Raw genomic sequence first — 18,448 nt, 5'->3', positions numbered from 1 at the left:
CGAGCAAATTATCGTGCTCTGACACACGGCGCTCACGTGTCCAAACCTTATACATTTGCGGCATTGGAGTGGCCTTGGAATGAACGGTCGTACAGGATGCCTAAAGTGGCCTACCTTGACATGCGAGGGCAGAGATAGAAGTTCGCTCGTACATCCCGCTGGCCAGTGGTACCACTACTGGTGTCATCTACGATGTGGATGTCTCTGTTTCCAGCACAGGCTTGCCCAGTCCGGTGAAGCCAACAGTAGATGGCATCCTATATAATACACATGTCGCGCATGGGCACATCTCGCTGTATAAAACTAACACTGAGACGCAGAAAGTGTAATGAACCTTATCAGATGGCTCACTTCAGCATATTATTTTATCCATTATTATTCATAAAGTTAATGTAATGCACGAGATGTTCGTCAAATCACGTCACCAACTGAACACTGTGCCTATGCGGAGCAGATATGATGTGTTTGCGACAGACGACAAGACATTCGCATAGAAGACTAGAATTGTTTATTCATCGAAACTATTAGCAGCGTGCGCTTTATTCTATACTGCAGAAAAATATTTATTTCGTTTTGACTGCACCTGAACGCGCCGATGGTGTAGCGCTGGATGAAAACGCTTCAGGGTAGCTTCGAGGACCAATGCGCGTCTCAGCTCATCAGCCGAGACGTGCGTTTATGAATTGTAAAACACATTTCTCGCGTGACTGGGGCTAAATCCGCGAAGCGCGTAAGTGCTCTGCTGGCCGCATTCGCTGAATACGTCCAGCATCCGGGTTGCTTGAAATTCGCTCCCACAGACGACTGTCGCGGAAGAATTGTGTGCGTAAATACGGACCCTCATCTTCCGAAAGAAAGAAAGATATGCACCGTTTCATTACTGACGCAATGGTTCATAACAAGCAGAAATGCAATCCAATGCTGGACCCGTGTGCTCTCAACGCTGGGTGAGTTCATGAGACAAGCAATCCTAACGCTGAACATTGTATATTAGCGAATGCGATCCGCAATGGCAAAGAACACTCACAAAGGAAACGTTTTACGAGACGCGTCTACGGTTCGTGATACGAGATTGCATTGACAGACAGCAACGAGTTGGCTACAGTGCAGGCAGACAGCAGCTGGCTCTATTTTGACACTTTGCTGCTCGCCACCTTGAATAACCTTCGAAAAGTAACTTCCTAAAAGGTGTATATTATTACTGCATTCTGAGAAAGTTCGCGCCAGTAGCAGAATTATTTTTGGACGTGCAGTGCTAAGACGCGGCGCGCCGTCGCACTCCGCATCGTGACATCAAATATTCGTGACGTCACGCTCTGCTGCTTAATTGTAATGTTTTTCGGTATAGGCGCCATAAAATAGCGCATTGCCTGACTTTGGTGACTGAACTTTAATAAGACAAAAAAAAGAAAAAGAAATACTAGCCGCCCGCCGTCACCCTTCCACAGCACGTTCATGTAAATGAAGGCTGCTGGTTGGCGTCTAAGCGGTAAGAAGGATAGCGATGCGGTATGGCATATGCAGGGTGCTGCCAACGCCGCACTAAATTATGCGCAAATTGTGACGAGCCGCATTACGCTCCAGCTTATTTGACACCACTGCGTTAATGCAAAGGTGAAGGATGGTACGAACTTGTTTTCCGTAATGTGCACTGATCGTCACGCATTTAAGCGCCCTATTCAAACATGTGCCGATCAGGACATGGACGATGCATTGACGCTCGTGTTTCGTTGGCTGGTCGCTAAAGGCGGTTGGTCGTCATCTCTGTGCCATTCTATAAACGCCTTCGTTAGCGAGGCAATACCGACGGCACCAATGAAGTCACACCACAGACACCTGCGGTGGTACGAAGCACCAGTGATTGAGGTAGTTGCCAGTACGGTACGGCTCAACCAAAATAGCCTAAACGCAGCTCATAGCGGGACCGCCTATATATATTATATGCGCCCTTTCGGCCTCTCATATCCATAGCATGGACGATATTTCACTGAGTGTTATTTCTGTGTTAATAAGTATGTACTGAAGTTCACCCTCTGTATATTGGATTGTTTTCATTCGAGATTTCTCATCTGGAACATCGAAACTGCCCGCGCGGGTTATGACACTGTTTAACCATTATTCGGACTTGATAACGACAAACGTGCGCTGAACGGTGGCCGCTTACTATAGCGCGGTAAATGCGGCAGTAAAATTAACTAGCACTGAAAATGTACGACACATGCAGCGGCTGAGCAAGAGAGGCGACAGGCCCTGCTCAAGAAGCCACAAGCCGTGGCTATGTCAATAGATTCCCGCGCTCAGATGAACAATTTTAGCGCCGCACTGCAGGGTTCGAGCGCGATTGCTGAAGTATCAAACCTTTATTACATTGCTACTGTGTTTTCGTAAACTTTGGATATGTTACGCTGGAGATAAATATTGGCGTTTCGCTTAGCTGCAGCTTGTACACATTTGACTAGCAAGTTGCAGACAATTTATACCCTGGATGCTCCCTTAAGACAGATTTCTTTCGGCACGAGCTCGTGTCTTCTTGAAAATAAATATATCACAGGTATTAGGATAAAAATTCGTACATACAGCTTCCACAATTCTTAGTAGTGGCAGGGTGAAACTTAGTAGTAAGAGCTTTCGGGTGGGTGTTTGCGTCAAACATAAGGGTGTGTTTGCGTCAAAAGAAGTCACTACTAAGCTTTTCCCACCCACTGCTGCGTGACGGTGCGTGACTTTTCAACCAGGTTTCCTTGTGCCACAAATAGTTAAGTACTCTCGCGACATCTTTTCGTTTTGGCTTCCCTTGTCTGGCACCACCGAAAAACATTTTTTTTTTCTTTGAAAGCGGCGCACCTGCCTGACAAGCATCCTTCTCGCGGAGTTCACATATATGACATTTCGTGGACTAGCACACCACACACGAGACCACATAACCAAGTCCTGAGTCCGCACATCCCGCCGCACGAAGTATTGTCAGAGGACCTCACCACAGAGTTCGCTTCAGGTTGCCGGGACCGCCGCGACGCTGGTTTTCGGTGTCTGCGTACTGTCGACGTCAGTTCCGAGCCTTTCGTTCGCCGCTCAAACTGCTGCTGTGCCATACTTGAGGTCCGCCTAAACATGGGTGTGAGCAAAGTTGTTCTGACGACTCCGCTAAAACAGACATGCCGTCGATGGCGACCGAGGGAGGCTCTTTTTGGTTCACGGCAACGTCCGACGGCTAACGCCAGAAATAGGACGGTGAAGGCCTAAGGGACCCGTCGAACTTGCTTTTCTTGACAAGGGCGTCTTAGCTTTAAGCCAAGGTGCGGTGTACATGTGGAGGGACTTCGTGCAAACGCGAGGCTTTTCTAGAAAGCAGTCGTGAAGGCAGACACGGAATTTCGAGCATTCAGTAGGCGATCTCGCTGCCCCACGGTCTGTAAGGTTTGACGCCGCCGGAACCGGAGGAGAGCGGAGACAGGTCCGAGCCATACGTCGTCGACGACGTCGGGGGAGTCATGGGAGAGAAGTGGGCGGCAGCGACACCGTGGAAGTACTGGTTTCCCCCCTGGACGTGTTGTGTCGCCGCTGTCGGCAACATGGCGCTCGCCGACGGGTGCGTGAGTGGCACGTGCGTCGTCCTGGTGGCCGCTGGCAGGTGCTGCCGGAAGCCCTTGGTCTCGAGCCGCGGGGGCTCGTTTCCCGAGGCGTACTGCTCCACCACAGCAGTGGCCGGAGACGGCTGGGGAGAGCCGGAGGTCGGGTAGTGAGGAGCCGCTGGACTCGCTGGACTCCAGCAGGACGACTTGGCGGCCAGCTCTCGCTGAGTCGAGTAGCACTGTAGGTGACTCATGAGGCGCAGCCGAAGCGGGTCTTGTAGGTCGATGCCCTCAATGGCCACTAGGTAGCGTGCAACCTCGCTGGCGCATTCACGGAAGCCCATGGAGTGGTAATCCATAGCGAACTTGTGCGGGTCAAACGTGAATGCATCCACACCTGCCGGCAGAAGAACGAGAGACAGAGAAAATGAACAAGATGGCTCAGTGGCCTAAGCGGGGTTGATGACCTATAGTCGTACGATAAACAAACAAATATGTAAGAAATTACACGTTCATAACTTGCCGGACAAGAACTCCCATAGAGAGTCGACAGTTCGTCGGGCGTCGGCCTGAGGGGGCGGCGAGGTGCATGCCTCCAGCGAGGTAATGCAGCATCTCTTATGTTTCTACCTTACCGTCACGAGGACGGGAAAGTCCCACAACAGGTGACTGTCGGACGAGCACCGATGTCGCACGAAGTGCACATCACTTGTGGTGACCTCACGTTCGGCTCCGTCTCTTCCGACATTCAATACCGCACGAGAGCATAGCATACAGAGAGCATCATTCCGTAAATACTGACGAGAACCATCATCGTTACTTTTGCACTGAATAGGTTTCAAATGTAGCAACACAAGATGGACGACAGCGGTGTCTTGAGCCACGTTTCTAGCTGTGGCACTGTGTTAGTATAGGCTAGTTAAACAGTTTTCGACAGCTGATGACACTGGGATGAATGGGTCGACAGCACGAGCGCCCGTGTGCTGGTTTCACTCTAGACGAGTTACGTGAAGCGTGTGTTACCGTTCATTTCAAACGCGATGGCAGACAAATGTGAAAGCGTAGTGCAATGGTGCGGTCACGCTAGCGACAGCAAGCTTGTGGGCACTGACGTAGCCAGGCCAAAGGGGGTGGGGGTGGGAAGGAGCTGGGTTCCGACCCCCCCCACCCTCCCGATATTTTTCGATTTTGCACGTGTATATATACACGCACACATACAAACACACGCACTAACATACATAAAAATATGATTGGACCCCCCCCCCCCCCCACAGAAAAAAAAAATACTGGCTACGCTACTGTTTGTGGGCATATATAGTGTTGCGCTGGTTAATCATCCCTTGTACCAATTCAGTGTTTGTGTAAACCGAATAGTAAGCTTATATAAGACGGAGAAAATTAAAAGCAACTCTACGAACAATGTAACAGCCTAGAAACGAAAAATGCACGTTCCTGTTGAAAACTGTCGGAAATGACAGATCAGCGCTGCATGAAACAAAACGATGCTGACTGAATGAACTGTCCTTGAAAGAAGGTTTCATTAGGAACTCTGAGACATGGTAGAGGAATCGGCGTAGCCAAAGGGGGGTGCGAGGGCACACCCCGCCCAAGAAAAAAAAAACACATTTTGCATATACGTAATGTTCACACACACATAAAACACACACACGAACGCGGGGAATCGGAGCAGCCTGGTTCGCAGGCCTTGATAATAGGCGGTATGGGCAGTGTTCCCGTGAAACGGTTGTTATTTCCTGGTGGTGACATTAGCTCGGGCCTCCTCAGCCCAGAAGAAGCCGGCTCCGAAGCGTGGGGAATTCAAGAAAAATTTGGTTGTTATCATTCTCTTTAAACTCGGTTGTCCTCAACCGGGCAGGTATATGTGCCCAATATTTACCTTTTATTCTCCATCTTTTGAAGTTCACCACCTCTAATAAAAGCAGAGGGCTCTCGGTTACAACCTAAGAAATTATGGCAGCTCCGCCCACAGAACCCTGCCCTTCAGCTGTGAATCAACACAGTCGTGCTAGCTCGAACCGTTCTTCTCGGCTAACGTAAATGCTATACGCGTATTAAGAGTTACTACTTGAGACGTCACGTTTGGCTCAGCAGCGATGTCAGAATCCCTGACGAAATTCACCAAGACGTCCACATACGTGGGTCTGTATGGGAAAGGCAGCTATTAGAAACTCTCGACAAGTGCTTCACGCCACGAAAATGAGTGAGCGCTATTGGACAGAGTACTTATGCAGATACTCTGTGGGAGGGACGGCGATGGCTGTGGGCGGAGTTGACATTTTTTCTTAGGTTGTAACCGAGAACAGCAGCCTCTCTTATTAGCTCGAAAAGACAGAACTTAAAATTCGGTTGTTCTCATTACCGTTAAACTGAGGTCGAGAACAGCGCCGCATGCAGGACCCTACTTGAATCGTGACAAACAGTGGCTTCACCCTCTCACCAGCTCGAGGAACAGAAGACCCAATTACCGAAAGGCGCCTTTCTTTATCTGCGCGGCGGCGCTCTCAAGGAAGTGGTCGAGCACGCACGTACGACGCAACCCGAAACTCGCACGCTACACTCGCTGCTGACCGAGCGGATCGAGCGTGGGAAAGCGCTTCGCTGCTGCAGCAGCGGCCCTGCAATCTGGACGGCTGCGCAAGGCAGCGCTGCATTAAAATGCATCGCTGCGGAATATTCTTTTTTTTTTTTTCTAACAGCCTGCGACAAATGTTTCGCAGCAGCTGAGCGAACGATCCGAGAGGCGTCACTGGACATCCAACTGCTGGTGCGATATTGCGGCGTCAGGTCACAGCTATATGATCAGATCCTCCGACACTTTCAAACGGAGGCAGTGATATTAAATTATTAAACAATTGGAACAAAAGAGTGGTGTTGGCAGTGATTGCGTATATTATTAGCAAACCGTTATTAAGTTAATCATAAACGCATTTCTATTAAGACCGAAGTTAAAATATACATTATCCATAAGCGAGGGATCCGTGATGATACCAGTGCGACCGATAAATTTTGCTAGCTTTATTCAGATATCTCAAATTCAGGCATATTTTTTTCTTCTTCAACGTAATATACAGGCTGTATATTTTTTTAGAATATACAGATTTTTTAATAAAAGTCCTATGACAGTCAGGCTCCTGTCGTATTCGCGCACGAACTTCACGTCGAGGCGGAAATTTTTTATCAGAAGCTAAAGTGACAATGAGGTGACTAACAAAAGCTCATTAATTAAAATTTTAATTATGACTTGGGGGCACCTGTTTATATGGGAGAGTTGTAGGGCGTCACGAATTATGGCATAGGCATGTTCTTTCTCTGAAATGGTATCGTTTCTTGAAATCTGAAATAGGCATCTCAACGAGCTCGTTGAGGTTTCAGTTTGGGTGGAGACGCGGTAGACCGCCTGTTGCCGTTTGCGAAAGGCGCAGCGCCTCCAAAACGGACATAAACTTGGGGAACGGACAAGAACAAACAAAATGAATGTTGTGACAAAACTGCACAGTGCAGTTCATCTCGCGGGTTCGATTGCGGCCGCGGCGGTCGCATTTGACGGAGGCGAAATGCTAGAGGCCCGTGTACTTTTAAGTGCACGAAATCCAGGTGGACTGACATTACGGAGGCCTCCACTAGGGCGTGCCTCATAATAATATCCTAATTATGGCGCGTAAAACACAAGCAATTATCATTATTGGTGTGACTTGTCCTGTACGGGCGTTGCTCATTCCTTACGGCTGAGAGGAAAGCCCTTATTTGATTCTATGAGAGGTCGCTGATCGCGCCAAAATCGAGTTTAATTTATAATCTATTAATTAATTTGTTTATTTATTATTCTGCACCACCCTACGACCAGGCCCGAAATGCATAGAGCCGGCCGGAGAGCGGGAAAACTGAGCTCATTTCGTATTTTCTGCGCAGCGTATAATCACTCAACACTGAAGTTGAGAAACATCGAGGCGTGTTGGCAAGTGGCCTTCAATGAGCTGCACGAATGTGGTGTGACTGCATTCGCGAGCAAAGAGCGTGTCCTTGCGAATCGAGTCCTTGCGTCAAGTTTTCATTCCGTTCATTCGTTTAATTTTCCTCAGCGACACCGCAACAGGGAGCTACATAAGTGGTGGTTTGTTACACGAAATTAAACGATCGTCACACACTTTTCTCACGTGAAAGATTGCTATTCGCATCTCACGCACCATCGTAGTCAATATCAAACTAGCATTTTCCATTGATTGACTTGCATTCCCCATTCTACCAGGAATCGCAGATGTTCGTTTTAAAGACTTTCCTTTTGTTCATCCTTGGTATGCCAACCGCTGCTGTATATAGTATATAAGAGACAGAATTAGTGACCTCTGTACTTGTAGGTTTTTTTCCTTCTGTCAAGTGCGCTTTTGACAAGTGTCATTAAGGACGAATTTGAGTTTCTACAGCAGAGCTATTATGGTCGAGGTGCACGCGCTCAATCAGCGCCCAAGCATCCTGCACTACAGATGGCTAACAAGAGAAGCTGAAACGGTTCGTCTCACGTCTGCACAGAAATCTTAATCGGCGTTTGCTGCCCGTGTGTGTGTGAGAGAGAGAGACATAGAAAGAAAGGGAAGAAAGACAGAAACAAATAGAGATAGAGAGAAAGAGATAGAAAGACACAGACTAAAAAAAGAGAGCAAGCGCAGCCATGTATAAGTGGGAAAGAAAGAGAGGGTAGAAGCCTAGCCTAGCCAAGCCAGGACCAGCTAGGTGCCCACCAGCTCTGCTGGGACCCAGCCTTGCACGACTCACTGCAAGCTGCGCTAATATTTTATTTTATGTAAGCCACTTATTCTTTCTTGTTCATTCATTCAAAAATTGACAGACTTATGCATCAGTGTGCAATGGTCGGTTTGTCGAATTCACATTATTAATTGAAGCTACAAAGTCGCTATCGTTGTTCTCGCGTTTAATTGTTGAGTCCCTCTGAAACATTTATTGAGAAGGGCTCAACATTCGTTGAGTCCCTCTTGAAAACAAACTGCTTATTTCGTAGAACGATGTATTGCAGATCCGGTATACTCTGCACTAAACCCACCGTACCAACAAGTTCAAATGATTTTAATGTACGAAACATATACACGCCCTGTGCTATTTGCGCGAAAAAAAAAAAAGGAAATAACTATTCGTCGCGGCAGATTCACCTGCTTCTGGGGTATTCTCATGAAATTAAGCCGAAAAGAAGATGACGCAGTGCGGCGACCATGCTCACCTTTGGAGTGCAGCATCTTAAGATGGTCCACCGTCATCTGCAGGATTTCGGCTTTCTCGAGCTTGGCAGATCCCTGAGAGATTGTTAAGATGCGTGCGGTTAATACAGCGGCACAAAAGCCCACGTGAGCTTTGTCAGTTTAATAAAGACCAGATATTGATCAGGATTCAGGCGCAAAATAATCCGGGTATTCTGCGTGGCAGTGAAGTATTCTACAACAGACCCACATCAGTGCTTGAAATCGCTTTGAAAAAAAGACCTTATGTAGTCGTCACGGCGGCCAAAGAGTCACTTTAAAATATGTAATATTGCGCGGCAGAAGCTTAGGATTCCTAGCGTGACAAGTGGGCGGTTGAAAACTGCCAGCTCATTACAAAGATCCGAGCTATAATTTATCATCATCGGCCTCAGCATCAATAATGTGTGACCACACGTGGCGTCTGAGGCTCCGACGACGATAATAAAATAGCCGCACCGGATGGCTTTCGCCTTCGAGCCGTCTTACAGCGAATGCATAAGGGACCCTGCGATATTTTTGTGTGCGCTGACGAGCCCTCTTTGTAAAGCGAAAGATTTATCGCTCAGAGAATCGACCGAATGCACCCCCCCCCCTTTCACATTTTACATCTTACGCTGTATTGATTATTCCAACAAAAGCAGGACCGGTTACTTCTGAGGAAGAGTTACTCTCAGTGACGTCCGCCATAATGCAAAGTGCATCCGTCAGTCAAAAGTGCAAAGCTGTTACGCACGACATTCAGTCAGTGAAACATTTTCGTCCTGCGGCGACTATATATATATATATATATATATATATATACACACATTTGCGAGTACATACTTTGCCCCGATCGGTGTCCGTTGTTAATTATCATTACAGGGCAAAGCCCTCGTCGCCGCATATCCACAACGAATAGAAATTGTAAGCATACTCCATGACAACAACGTAGAATGCACATTTACCTGCTTCTCGAATGCCGTCGGTACGAGTCGACGTAGTTCGGTCAGGGAGGTGTTAATCCGATCACGGCGCCTCTTCTCGATGATCTGCGGAGAAGAACGCTGTTTGTGAGCACGGCTCAAATGCAAATCATCGTAAGCCACGCCAGTAACTGCGGAGTCGTGTTCTCGTGTATGTTTCAATGAATGCGTGTGCTTACATCGTGGAGCCATGCAAGGGCCGACGCCAGACATGTTTCTCGGGAGGGGAGAAGGGGTTCGGGTTCCCTTTATGATACAAAATGTACAAATTTCGAGGGGATCTGACCCCCCCCCCCCCACACACACACACACATTACACCGCTAGCTACGCCACTGATGAGGTCTGCATGAGACGAGTAGTGAGGCTATGGATAATGAAACGTGTTGAACTATTCAACGGCTATAATCATAATCATTCCCGAACTCAATCTGCTGCAATGCAAAGCTTTCTACCCCACCGGTGCTTTCCTGTTACCGTTTCCCAGGGAGAACCACTTGAATCGTGACCCCTGACCATACCAGCGCGCTGCCTTTATTGCATATATTGCTTCTGTATCGCTCACGACTGGTATACGCTCCTCGACATCCAGTTACACGCCGCGCACCCATCAGGACACTAAGCTGGAAACTGACTTGGTTCTCGTACTCGCTCGCGTGAATCACCATCAAGTTCAGGGGATGGATAGAAGAGATTGGCATGACGCTAGGAAAAGTCAAGGCAGCAACTGCCACTCGTCGAAACGTTGGCACTCCCTGTTCAAGGCATCTTCATCGTGATAAATCGCGCAGTGGTCCCGCACAACTCATCGCCTTAGCTCCTCATGCTTGAAACGTGATTTCAGGATTAACCCATCTTCCAAAAAACGCAGGGCAGCTGGCCACACGTCCTTGAGCTCGGGCGTCACCAAGCGAAACGGACGAGAAATTTCCTCAAGGCGACCGAAACTAAAGCGTTGTTAGCTACAGGTGAAGTTGCTCTTCGCGTTGTCAAATGGTCACTCGTTCGGACAGGAGGAAGGAAGCTGTACTCACGCCTCGTCTTTTCTTCCTGGTCAGCAGCTGGCAACTGCCGGAACCGGAGCTCGTCCCGGAATGGCCGAACGAAAACATTTCGTTGCCGGCGTCGCACGCGCACCAACAGCGTTCGGGCGGGCGTCCAACGGTACGGCAGAGGCTAGGCGCGCGCGCTGCACGTCCGCTCGGTCGCGTGCGCGACTCCCGAATGCTGGGCCCGGTTGCGGGCACGTGTCGGGGCGCCGGTCGCGTCCTCCTCGCCACCCCCGCTTACTCCCGGGACGCCCGAGTCCATCATGTCGTCGTCGTGGCACTACGGCGCGCGTGCGGCCGACCGACGGCGAGGGGACACGCGTCGCAGGCAGGAGGAGCCGCTTTCCCACGCGGCGGTGGCCCAGGCACCGCCACCGTGGGAAGAGTTTTTCGGCAGCCGCCGCATAATGGCCAGGGAGCGTGGCCGCCCCGCACTTGCTGATTTGGGAGAGGAGGGATCCGTTAGCGAGCGTGCCCAACGCGGGCAACGATAGAAGGAGAGCGCGGTGCGCGCAATTTTAGTTTCGGTTTCGCACGGGCGCCGCTACTGTTGGTGATGGTATCGCGCGTTGTTCGAGCACGCGGCGATAATTTCTGGGGGAGGACGCTTCAGTGGGGAGGGGGTGGAATCTCCTCTTACGAGACGGGACCGCGTGGCCTGCGATTGCTGCGATAGCGTGCCGCTTGCAAAGTGACGCCACGGAGAACAGCGGTCCTTAATTCTACAGGTTCGGTGTTTGTGTCTACGTTAGCAAACGAAAAAGTTCGCACCGCGAATTAAGCCGGAATGGTACCATGACCCAAATTGGAACTGTATGACCGAACCTCAGCGTCGAAACATCAGACCAGTTAGTGGAATGGAGAAACACCCGCTTTATTGCACCGAGAGCGGTTTCGTTGGCTTGACGATGGGAGAAGTAATACTGGAGGACAAAGTTCGCGAGGACGCGACTTCAGGAGCTCGGCGCAGGACTGAACACAGGTTGAACAGTAAAGGCGAAATTAATTTCTGGAGAATAGTAATTTGTTTTATGGTTTCCATTTCGCATCCTAAATATTATTCTCCGTCATCTGTCAAACATAAAGTAGGGGACACCTGCCAATGCTATGGCGTCTTCTTTCAATCACAAAACCATCTCTTTCATGCGGTGTGGTACAATTTGTGGCGTGACTTGATATATTATAATGTGCGGTGATTGGCCACATTCACGCACAATCAGGCCACGGCACAGAGGCTTTGCATGCGGCGATGCCCTCACAGCCTACAATGCCTAATCGACCGGTGCAGATAGGACATTCGCGGGCGCCACATATCGAAAAATAGATAAAATATTCGCGATTTGAAGCTATATGCGCGGTCACTTCTGAGTATTAAGAAAATACAACGCGCTTTTTTAGTAACGGGTTAGTGTACTGAGACGTACCTCTGTAGTGTCCGTTTTATGTTCACATTTTATGCTGGAATTCATTCGACAGTGAAGCTGCCTATGGATAGGGTTCCGCGTATTTTTCCTGTGTGTCAACAAGAACGCGTGTGCCAGACAAATTGGGCAAACAACTCACCGCCGATCCACGAAATATGAACATCAATTCAGATCGTGCACGAAACGCCAAGCGGATGCGGCGAGCCAGACATGACGACGCATGTCGAGAAACGGAGACTGCTGCTACAAAAAGACGCAAGTGCCACGATGCTCAAATGGAAAATTTTAGAGGAGCATACGATGAATTCAGGTTTCTAAACAGAAATTTCTGATTTAGTTGCAGGGTAAGTGTGTGATCGCCTATGGTTCGAAATTCTGTGCCGCCTTTGTCGCGTGTGCTAAACAGCTCCGCTGGTCAACCACCTTCACAGAGTGGAATGGGTCACTTGAATATATTTTTATCTTTTGGAGGGGGGTACACACGCACACACACACGCACGCACGCACACACTTTTGGGACCGCACAAATTTGTTGAACCTGATATATTATACAACATAACGACAAAGTAAAAGTAGCTGAAATAAGTAAAGCAAGAAAACACAGTAGCAGAAGAAATGTATCATATAAATAAGTTATAAATATTTCTATCAATTATGCTTTTCACTGAAAGGCGCTGAAGGAGGGAAAGAAAACAAGCATACGCAGTCTGTTAGTGAGTGCTGCATTATTTTAGAAATGTACGCAGAGTTGTTAGACTTGTTAGGCCACAATATCGTTTATTACAAACAGCTGTAGCTGCAAAGTCTAGTGAGTGACCTTATTTATAATTTATCTTAGTCAATACAAAACGACAGGGCGATGCGTTCCCAACGACGACATTTTACCAACCATTAGTTAAGTGTGCATTTTCAGAAGCAATGAACAAGAAGTATAAAACAGCGCAAAATAAGCATGGGCAGAATGAAGATGTTTATTTCGCGCTCTTTCACGAAGCAGTCCACCCTGCCATCTTAAGGAGCTTTATTAGAAGCTATTTTGACGATACGAAAAGCTTTGGTAAGTGCATTACGATTTCGTTAACAATAAGACGAATGCCTTGGTCTCACTTCTGCCCCAGTGAACTTCATTCCCATTGTCAGGATAAAAATAAAGGTAGAAATAAAGGCGTGGGAAAAACCTGTACCTGTCGAAGCATACCAGCTTTAAAGCCAATAAAAATGAACAGGGCAACGACGAGGCGACCAAATGCATGTTGCTAACTATTGCATGGAGCAAATCTCACTGTTTCTTGTGTTCTGCTTAATTATGCAAGGTTAATTAAATAACTTTTAAAACAACAAAGTTGAGCAAGAAATCCAGTGAGAAAGTTGTGGATCGATTTGCAAAATGTCCGGTGAGGCAGTTTCTGACATATATCTATTGAGTACTAGAGATTTTTTTGTTGTTATTTCTTTCGCTTACTACAAGTGCCCGCCGGAATACAAAAAAAAAAAAAATACCATGCGACGTGCCAGCTTGCGCGCCGTAATTTCAGTGCTCCCTAAAGTTCTGCCTGCAAACGACCATGGCATTCGGCCAGGTGAGGTGCGGCTTCAAAGGCGACATGGCCCAGGCTTTGACAGAACGAACTCTTGAAATGAATGCAACGAATGTTTTTTTAAGGGCCGCCGCGGTGCTCCTGTGGTTACGATGCTCGGTTGCTGTTCCTAAAGACGCGGGTTCGATTCCGGCTGCGGCAGTCGCACTTAGATGAATGCGAAATGCTAAAGGCCCACAACGACGAAGATGTGTGTGTGAAAAAGCCAATGCAAGCAAGCACAAGCGGCACGCCGTACGACCGACGTGTCGACCCCATGCAGCGACGGCACCTGTGGCGTCGACGACACTCCTCGCACCGCAAACACTCGGACGAGCCCTGGCCGACGGAGTTTTCCCACGCGGCGTGACTCTACCCGGCCGCGTGATTTGCGGCGTCACTAGGCGCCCCAGAGGTGGGGGAGAGGTGTGTGCGCGCGTGTGTGCCGACGCAGCCACTGACAGCCGCGCTCTGAAGGGAGCATTCTCACACCCGGAGCAGGCGTACTCCGAAAGCTGTGTGGTCACATCTCGCCACCATTACGGCAGCAGTTTTTGTGGGTTACCGGAGGCGTTATGGACAACGCTGGTAGCGACACCTGATGATGCCGAACCTAACCAGATACACACAAGGATGATACTGCACTGGCTTACACGCTTTACCACACTGCTGGTGCAAAGCATTGCTAGTAACTTTCATCGTGTTGTTTTGAAGAGAAGTTTTTGCAAAGTCACTTCGCCTTGCGGGTGTGCGCACTGAGCTTGCGATTATAGCAGTCATGGCGCGTCTACGTTAATGATCGCAGAACTAAAACTACTGCAATCCGTGTCGTAAACAGTGACGTCAAAACGCCGCAAGATGTTAAAACCTAAACGGTAAGAAGTCCGCGGGCAAACTAAAAGTCTCTGTTTCAGACGTGCACGTCTGCAATAACACCGTCAAAATGGCGCTTCCAACAGCCCGTCTGAAAAAATGAAATACGTTCCGAAATACGTTCACTCAGATGATTGCGCATTTCCGAACGTCGAAATGATCACCGTCGCGGTACAGCAGAGATCCCACATAGTAGTGCCGTGCCAACTGTAAAATTATAGGGGGATAATGCATTCGACACAGTCCTCACGACATCTATAGAAGCTGAAAATGTGAATCAACCCTATAGTGGGATCGCTTTTAATCAGTTGCGTTGTCGCGAATACCGCAACTGAATACTACGCCTGAGGCGGAGACGTGTCGAACTATTTCGTTTCAGAATAGGAGCAATGGTTCCGGTCTTTTTTTTTTTTTATTGCGATATATGGACACCTCCGACGCATTTCTGTCGTCGGCGTCGGCGCCTCCGTGATGTTCCGCATCTCCGAATCGATAGCATCGCCCCGCGCGTCGTATGCTCTATGTGCGAGTGAAAGCGTGCGAAGGCAGCCGACGACCAAGGCTCAAGCGGAGTGGAAACACGCTACCCGTCTTTCGTCGCGCGAAAGGCCCATGAGATAGGGGGGGGGGGGGGGGGGGGGGGGGGAAGGGTGCTTGGCTCCGGCAGCATCTCCGCACTTTGATCTTGACAGGGGTGAGCAGACGGCTCATACTTATCCACGGAGAAGCTGCTGCCAAACAGCCTATTTGGCCGGCGTTGGAACTTGCAACGACACGTACTTGTTAGGAGTGATGAGTGTTTATGTTCATTTACAAATGAAGGCCCTGGGGGCCTTCATATCCGTAACGAAATTTCCCTTCACCTTTCGCAAAGCTCTGCAGTGAGCTTTCGGCACTTTTTTTATTTCCTTTCGAAAGCACCGAGTGTCTCGTTGCACGATGACCTTGAGCTAAGCACGGCAGGCGAAAAAAGATTAAAAGAAAAAAGCCCACGTGACGTTCTCCAAGCGAGAGGCCTGTGGAGAGGGAACGTGACGCCATCGTGGCGTCGCAGGACTTTGTGACGTCATCCCTTGACGCCGTCGCTTGGCCGAAGGTGTGCCCATGCCGGACGTAGAGTGCAACACCACATGAAGAGCAGAAAGCTTCAGCAGGGAAGGAATAACGCAATCGACTGCGAGCGTCAAGGTAATTCAATGCGCGTCTCTGACACTGCGGCTCGTTACGTCTAGCAAGAAGCCTGGCCCCCGATTGCATAACTGAATGCATTACCAAGTGGGCAGCAGGCTTTCGCCTTCAAGTGTTAGAGAGTACATGCTGCCCATCTGTGTTTACTGCATCAAGAGCGATAAAGATGGTATCGCGAAGGAGAGTCGAAGCTAAAAACAATTGTTGCTCGGCTTTAGCTAGGTGATGGTAGGTTGTTTCCATGTTGATTCTCAGCGCAGAGAGGTTCGAGTCAAACAACACACAGTCACAGACACGACAAGGATGTCCAAACTCCAGAGAGAGAAACTCGCGCTGAAACCAAGCGTTCGCACCTCTCATAGATCTACGGGCACGTCGTTGTTAGTGTAGGCCTTCCATCGCTTCGGAGTCTTCTCGAAGCCGCCGTGGCTTCGCAGCCATTGGTTCTTGGGCTAACTGTTGCCTTCTTCATTTTTAATGGACCAGTGATGAGTAGTGGGATTTACCCCATTTCTGTGGCACATACCCGTTTATGATGATGCTAGTATTTTGGTTCGTCGGACAAGGAACGATTTGCTAAGATTCGTTATTAAAAACTTTATTCATTGAAGACTATATGCCCTTTTCCACCGTACGCGCAGAAACTGCGTGGCCAAGGCTTGCATGCATCCTATGTAACAAGGCTGTTCACCGTCCGACAGCTGGTACAGCATTTCTCTTGCGGCGTCTGATGAATTGAGCCATAAGAGGCGCAGTTATCGCGCCTGACAGACGCCGGCTGGACGACAAGATGAGGCTCCCGCAGGAGACGTTCAAAAAAATAGCTTCAGACAGACGCAGTTCAAGGCAGCACCACTGTGTATTTTAACGTACAAACTACTGAACACTGAACGAACCCTTTTGAACAGCGCTTTGAGACACAGTTTATAAAGGCGCAGTGGAGCACTTCTTCTGCACTAAAGGAAGCGAGTGATTATACCGACTGATGACTCGGAACGTGCAGCAGTTTTACGTACTTAAATACCACGTAGCCAGGGAAAGGCCATCAAGCCTGCCGGAACGAGACCTTCGGAGCGAAGGTGTCGTTCCGGCTGGCTTGATGCCTTCAGGTAGTTTGCAAGGGCTCATTGGTCAGCTGTCCGCTTGTTAAAAGATCACGTGCTACGTGACTCCAGCTGGCAAAAAAAAAAAAGAGTGGACCCCACTCGACGTCATGGCTACGAGCACTCCCAGGTTAGCATGCACATAAACACCCGACAAAGTGCACTAGAGCACGACCACCGCCGTAGCTAAATTGGCAGAGCATCGGGCGCGTTATGCGAAGGTTGCAGGTTCGGTCCCTGCCGCCGGCAAGTTGTCTTTTCGCCCATTTTCTTCACAATGCAATTAAAAGAGTACAACTAACGTCCCCTGTACCTTCTTTCATTAAGGTTGTGTCAAACAAGCCCTTAAGATTCCCTTCTTTTGTTCAGTGTAAGGGTTTCTCGGGAAAAATGTCGCAGAAGTTCGCTAAGAAATGCTTCGCATTTAAAAAGCTTAATGGGGTCTTCCTGCGCGCTCTGCCGTAAAGAGGAGCCGTCCGCTCCGTGGGTGAATGGCACCGCGAGTGGCAAATGCCGCAGGAGAGGAGCGCGCACGCGATGGGCGGCAGCCGCACGCTCCGGCTTCCGTGGGAAACGCGCGCCGCTATTGTGGCCGCTCCGCGCGAAATGCGTGCAGCGCCACCCGAGGCCGCTTCTGCCTGCTGGCCACGCGTAGCACTACATCATCCTCACAAGTTAGTTCGTCGAGGAAACAACGAAAGTAGCCCAAGAATTTTATGCGCATGCGATTGCAAGCGTTCCCTCCTTTAAGACTTAGCGCCGCGTTATATCGCGCGGAAGGAGTTGACGGACTCCTCTACGTGCTCAGCAGCAACTGTAATGCGCAGAACTGAGCGTGGAAAGCTTCTTCGGGCTCAGTACGCGTGCAGAATGGGGGGCGCTTTATAGTCTCGCTAAAGTCGTGCAGCGTTCGAAACCGCGGAGCTCTTTCCACGCACAAACGCCAACTGCCGCCGATGCCAGGTACTGACCAATCACTATATGGTGAATGACGTGAGAAGCCGGGCATTCGAGTCAATCGGGAACTGCAGCTGCCTGGGGATGAAATTAAGGCCGCGATTAGCTGACGACCGCCGTCGCTGAGAGAGATTACTGCACGCTATTAATCGGGCTAAGTGCAGTACATTTGCTTGCCGCCAGCCACGAGTCCTCGTCGGTGGAGAGGGGAGGGCTGCGTTCGCGTGCGACGCCTTTTGAGGCGAAAAACGCGTTGCCGCTGCTGATCCTTTCCGGCTCGTGCTTGCGTTTATACGGAGAGAGAAAAATATCCCGCGCACTGTGGGAATCGATGTATACAATGCGAAGCAGCCAGCAGAGAGCTGCATACATCACCTTGTTTCTCTTTGAGGAAAATCAATTCATTCATGTCATGACATCTAGTTCACTATATATCCCTTGTTTTTCATGCATGCACGCATGTACAATCTGTTAA

General features: G+C 49.2%; 1 protein-coding gene across 1 annotated transcript; it reads right to left on the bottom strand.

Moving 5' to 3' along the window:
- Nucleotides 1-2,292: 2,292 nt before the first annotated feature.
- LOC119396992 (hairy/enhancer-of-split related with YRPW motif protein) lies at nt 2,293-11,462 on the bottom strand. Its single transcript, XM_037664394.2, has 4 exons — nt 10,837-11,462; nt 9,787-9,870; nt 8,824-8,896; nt 2,293-3,969 (listed from the first exon to the last, which is right to left on the bottom strand). Exons 1-4 carry the CDS (start codon nt 10,912-10,914, stop codon nt 3,383-3,385), a joined length of 822 nt encoding a protein of 273 aa, XP_037520322.1. The 5' UTR covers nt 10,915-11,462; the 3' UTR covers nt 2,293-3,382.
- Between the last annotated feature and the right edge of the window lie 6,986 nt (nt 11,463-18,448).

This window comes from Rhipicephalus sanguineus, chromosome 6 (assembly GCF_013339695.2).
Source record: "Rhipicephalus sanguineus isolate Rsan-2018 chromosome 6, BIME_Rsan_1.4, whole genome shotgun sequence".
Classification (NCBI taxonomy): domain Eukaryota; kingdom Metazoa; phylum Arthropoda; class Arachnida; order Ixodida; family Ixodidae; genus Rhipicephalus; species Rhipicephalus sanguineus.
The sequence above is the reverse complement of the archived record's forward strand: the minus strand, read 5'-3'. Positions and strand labels throughout refer to the sequence as shown.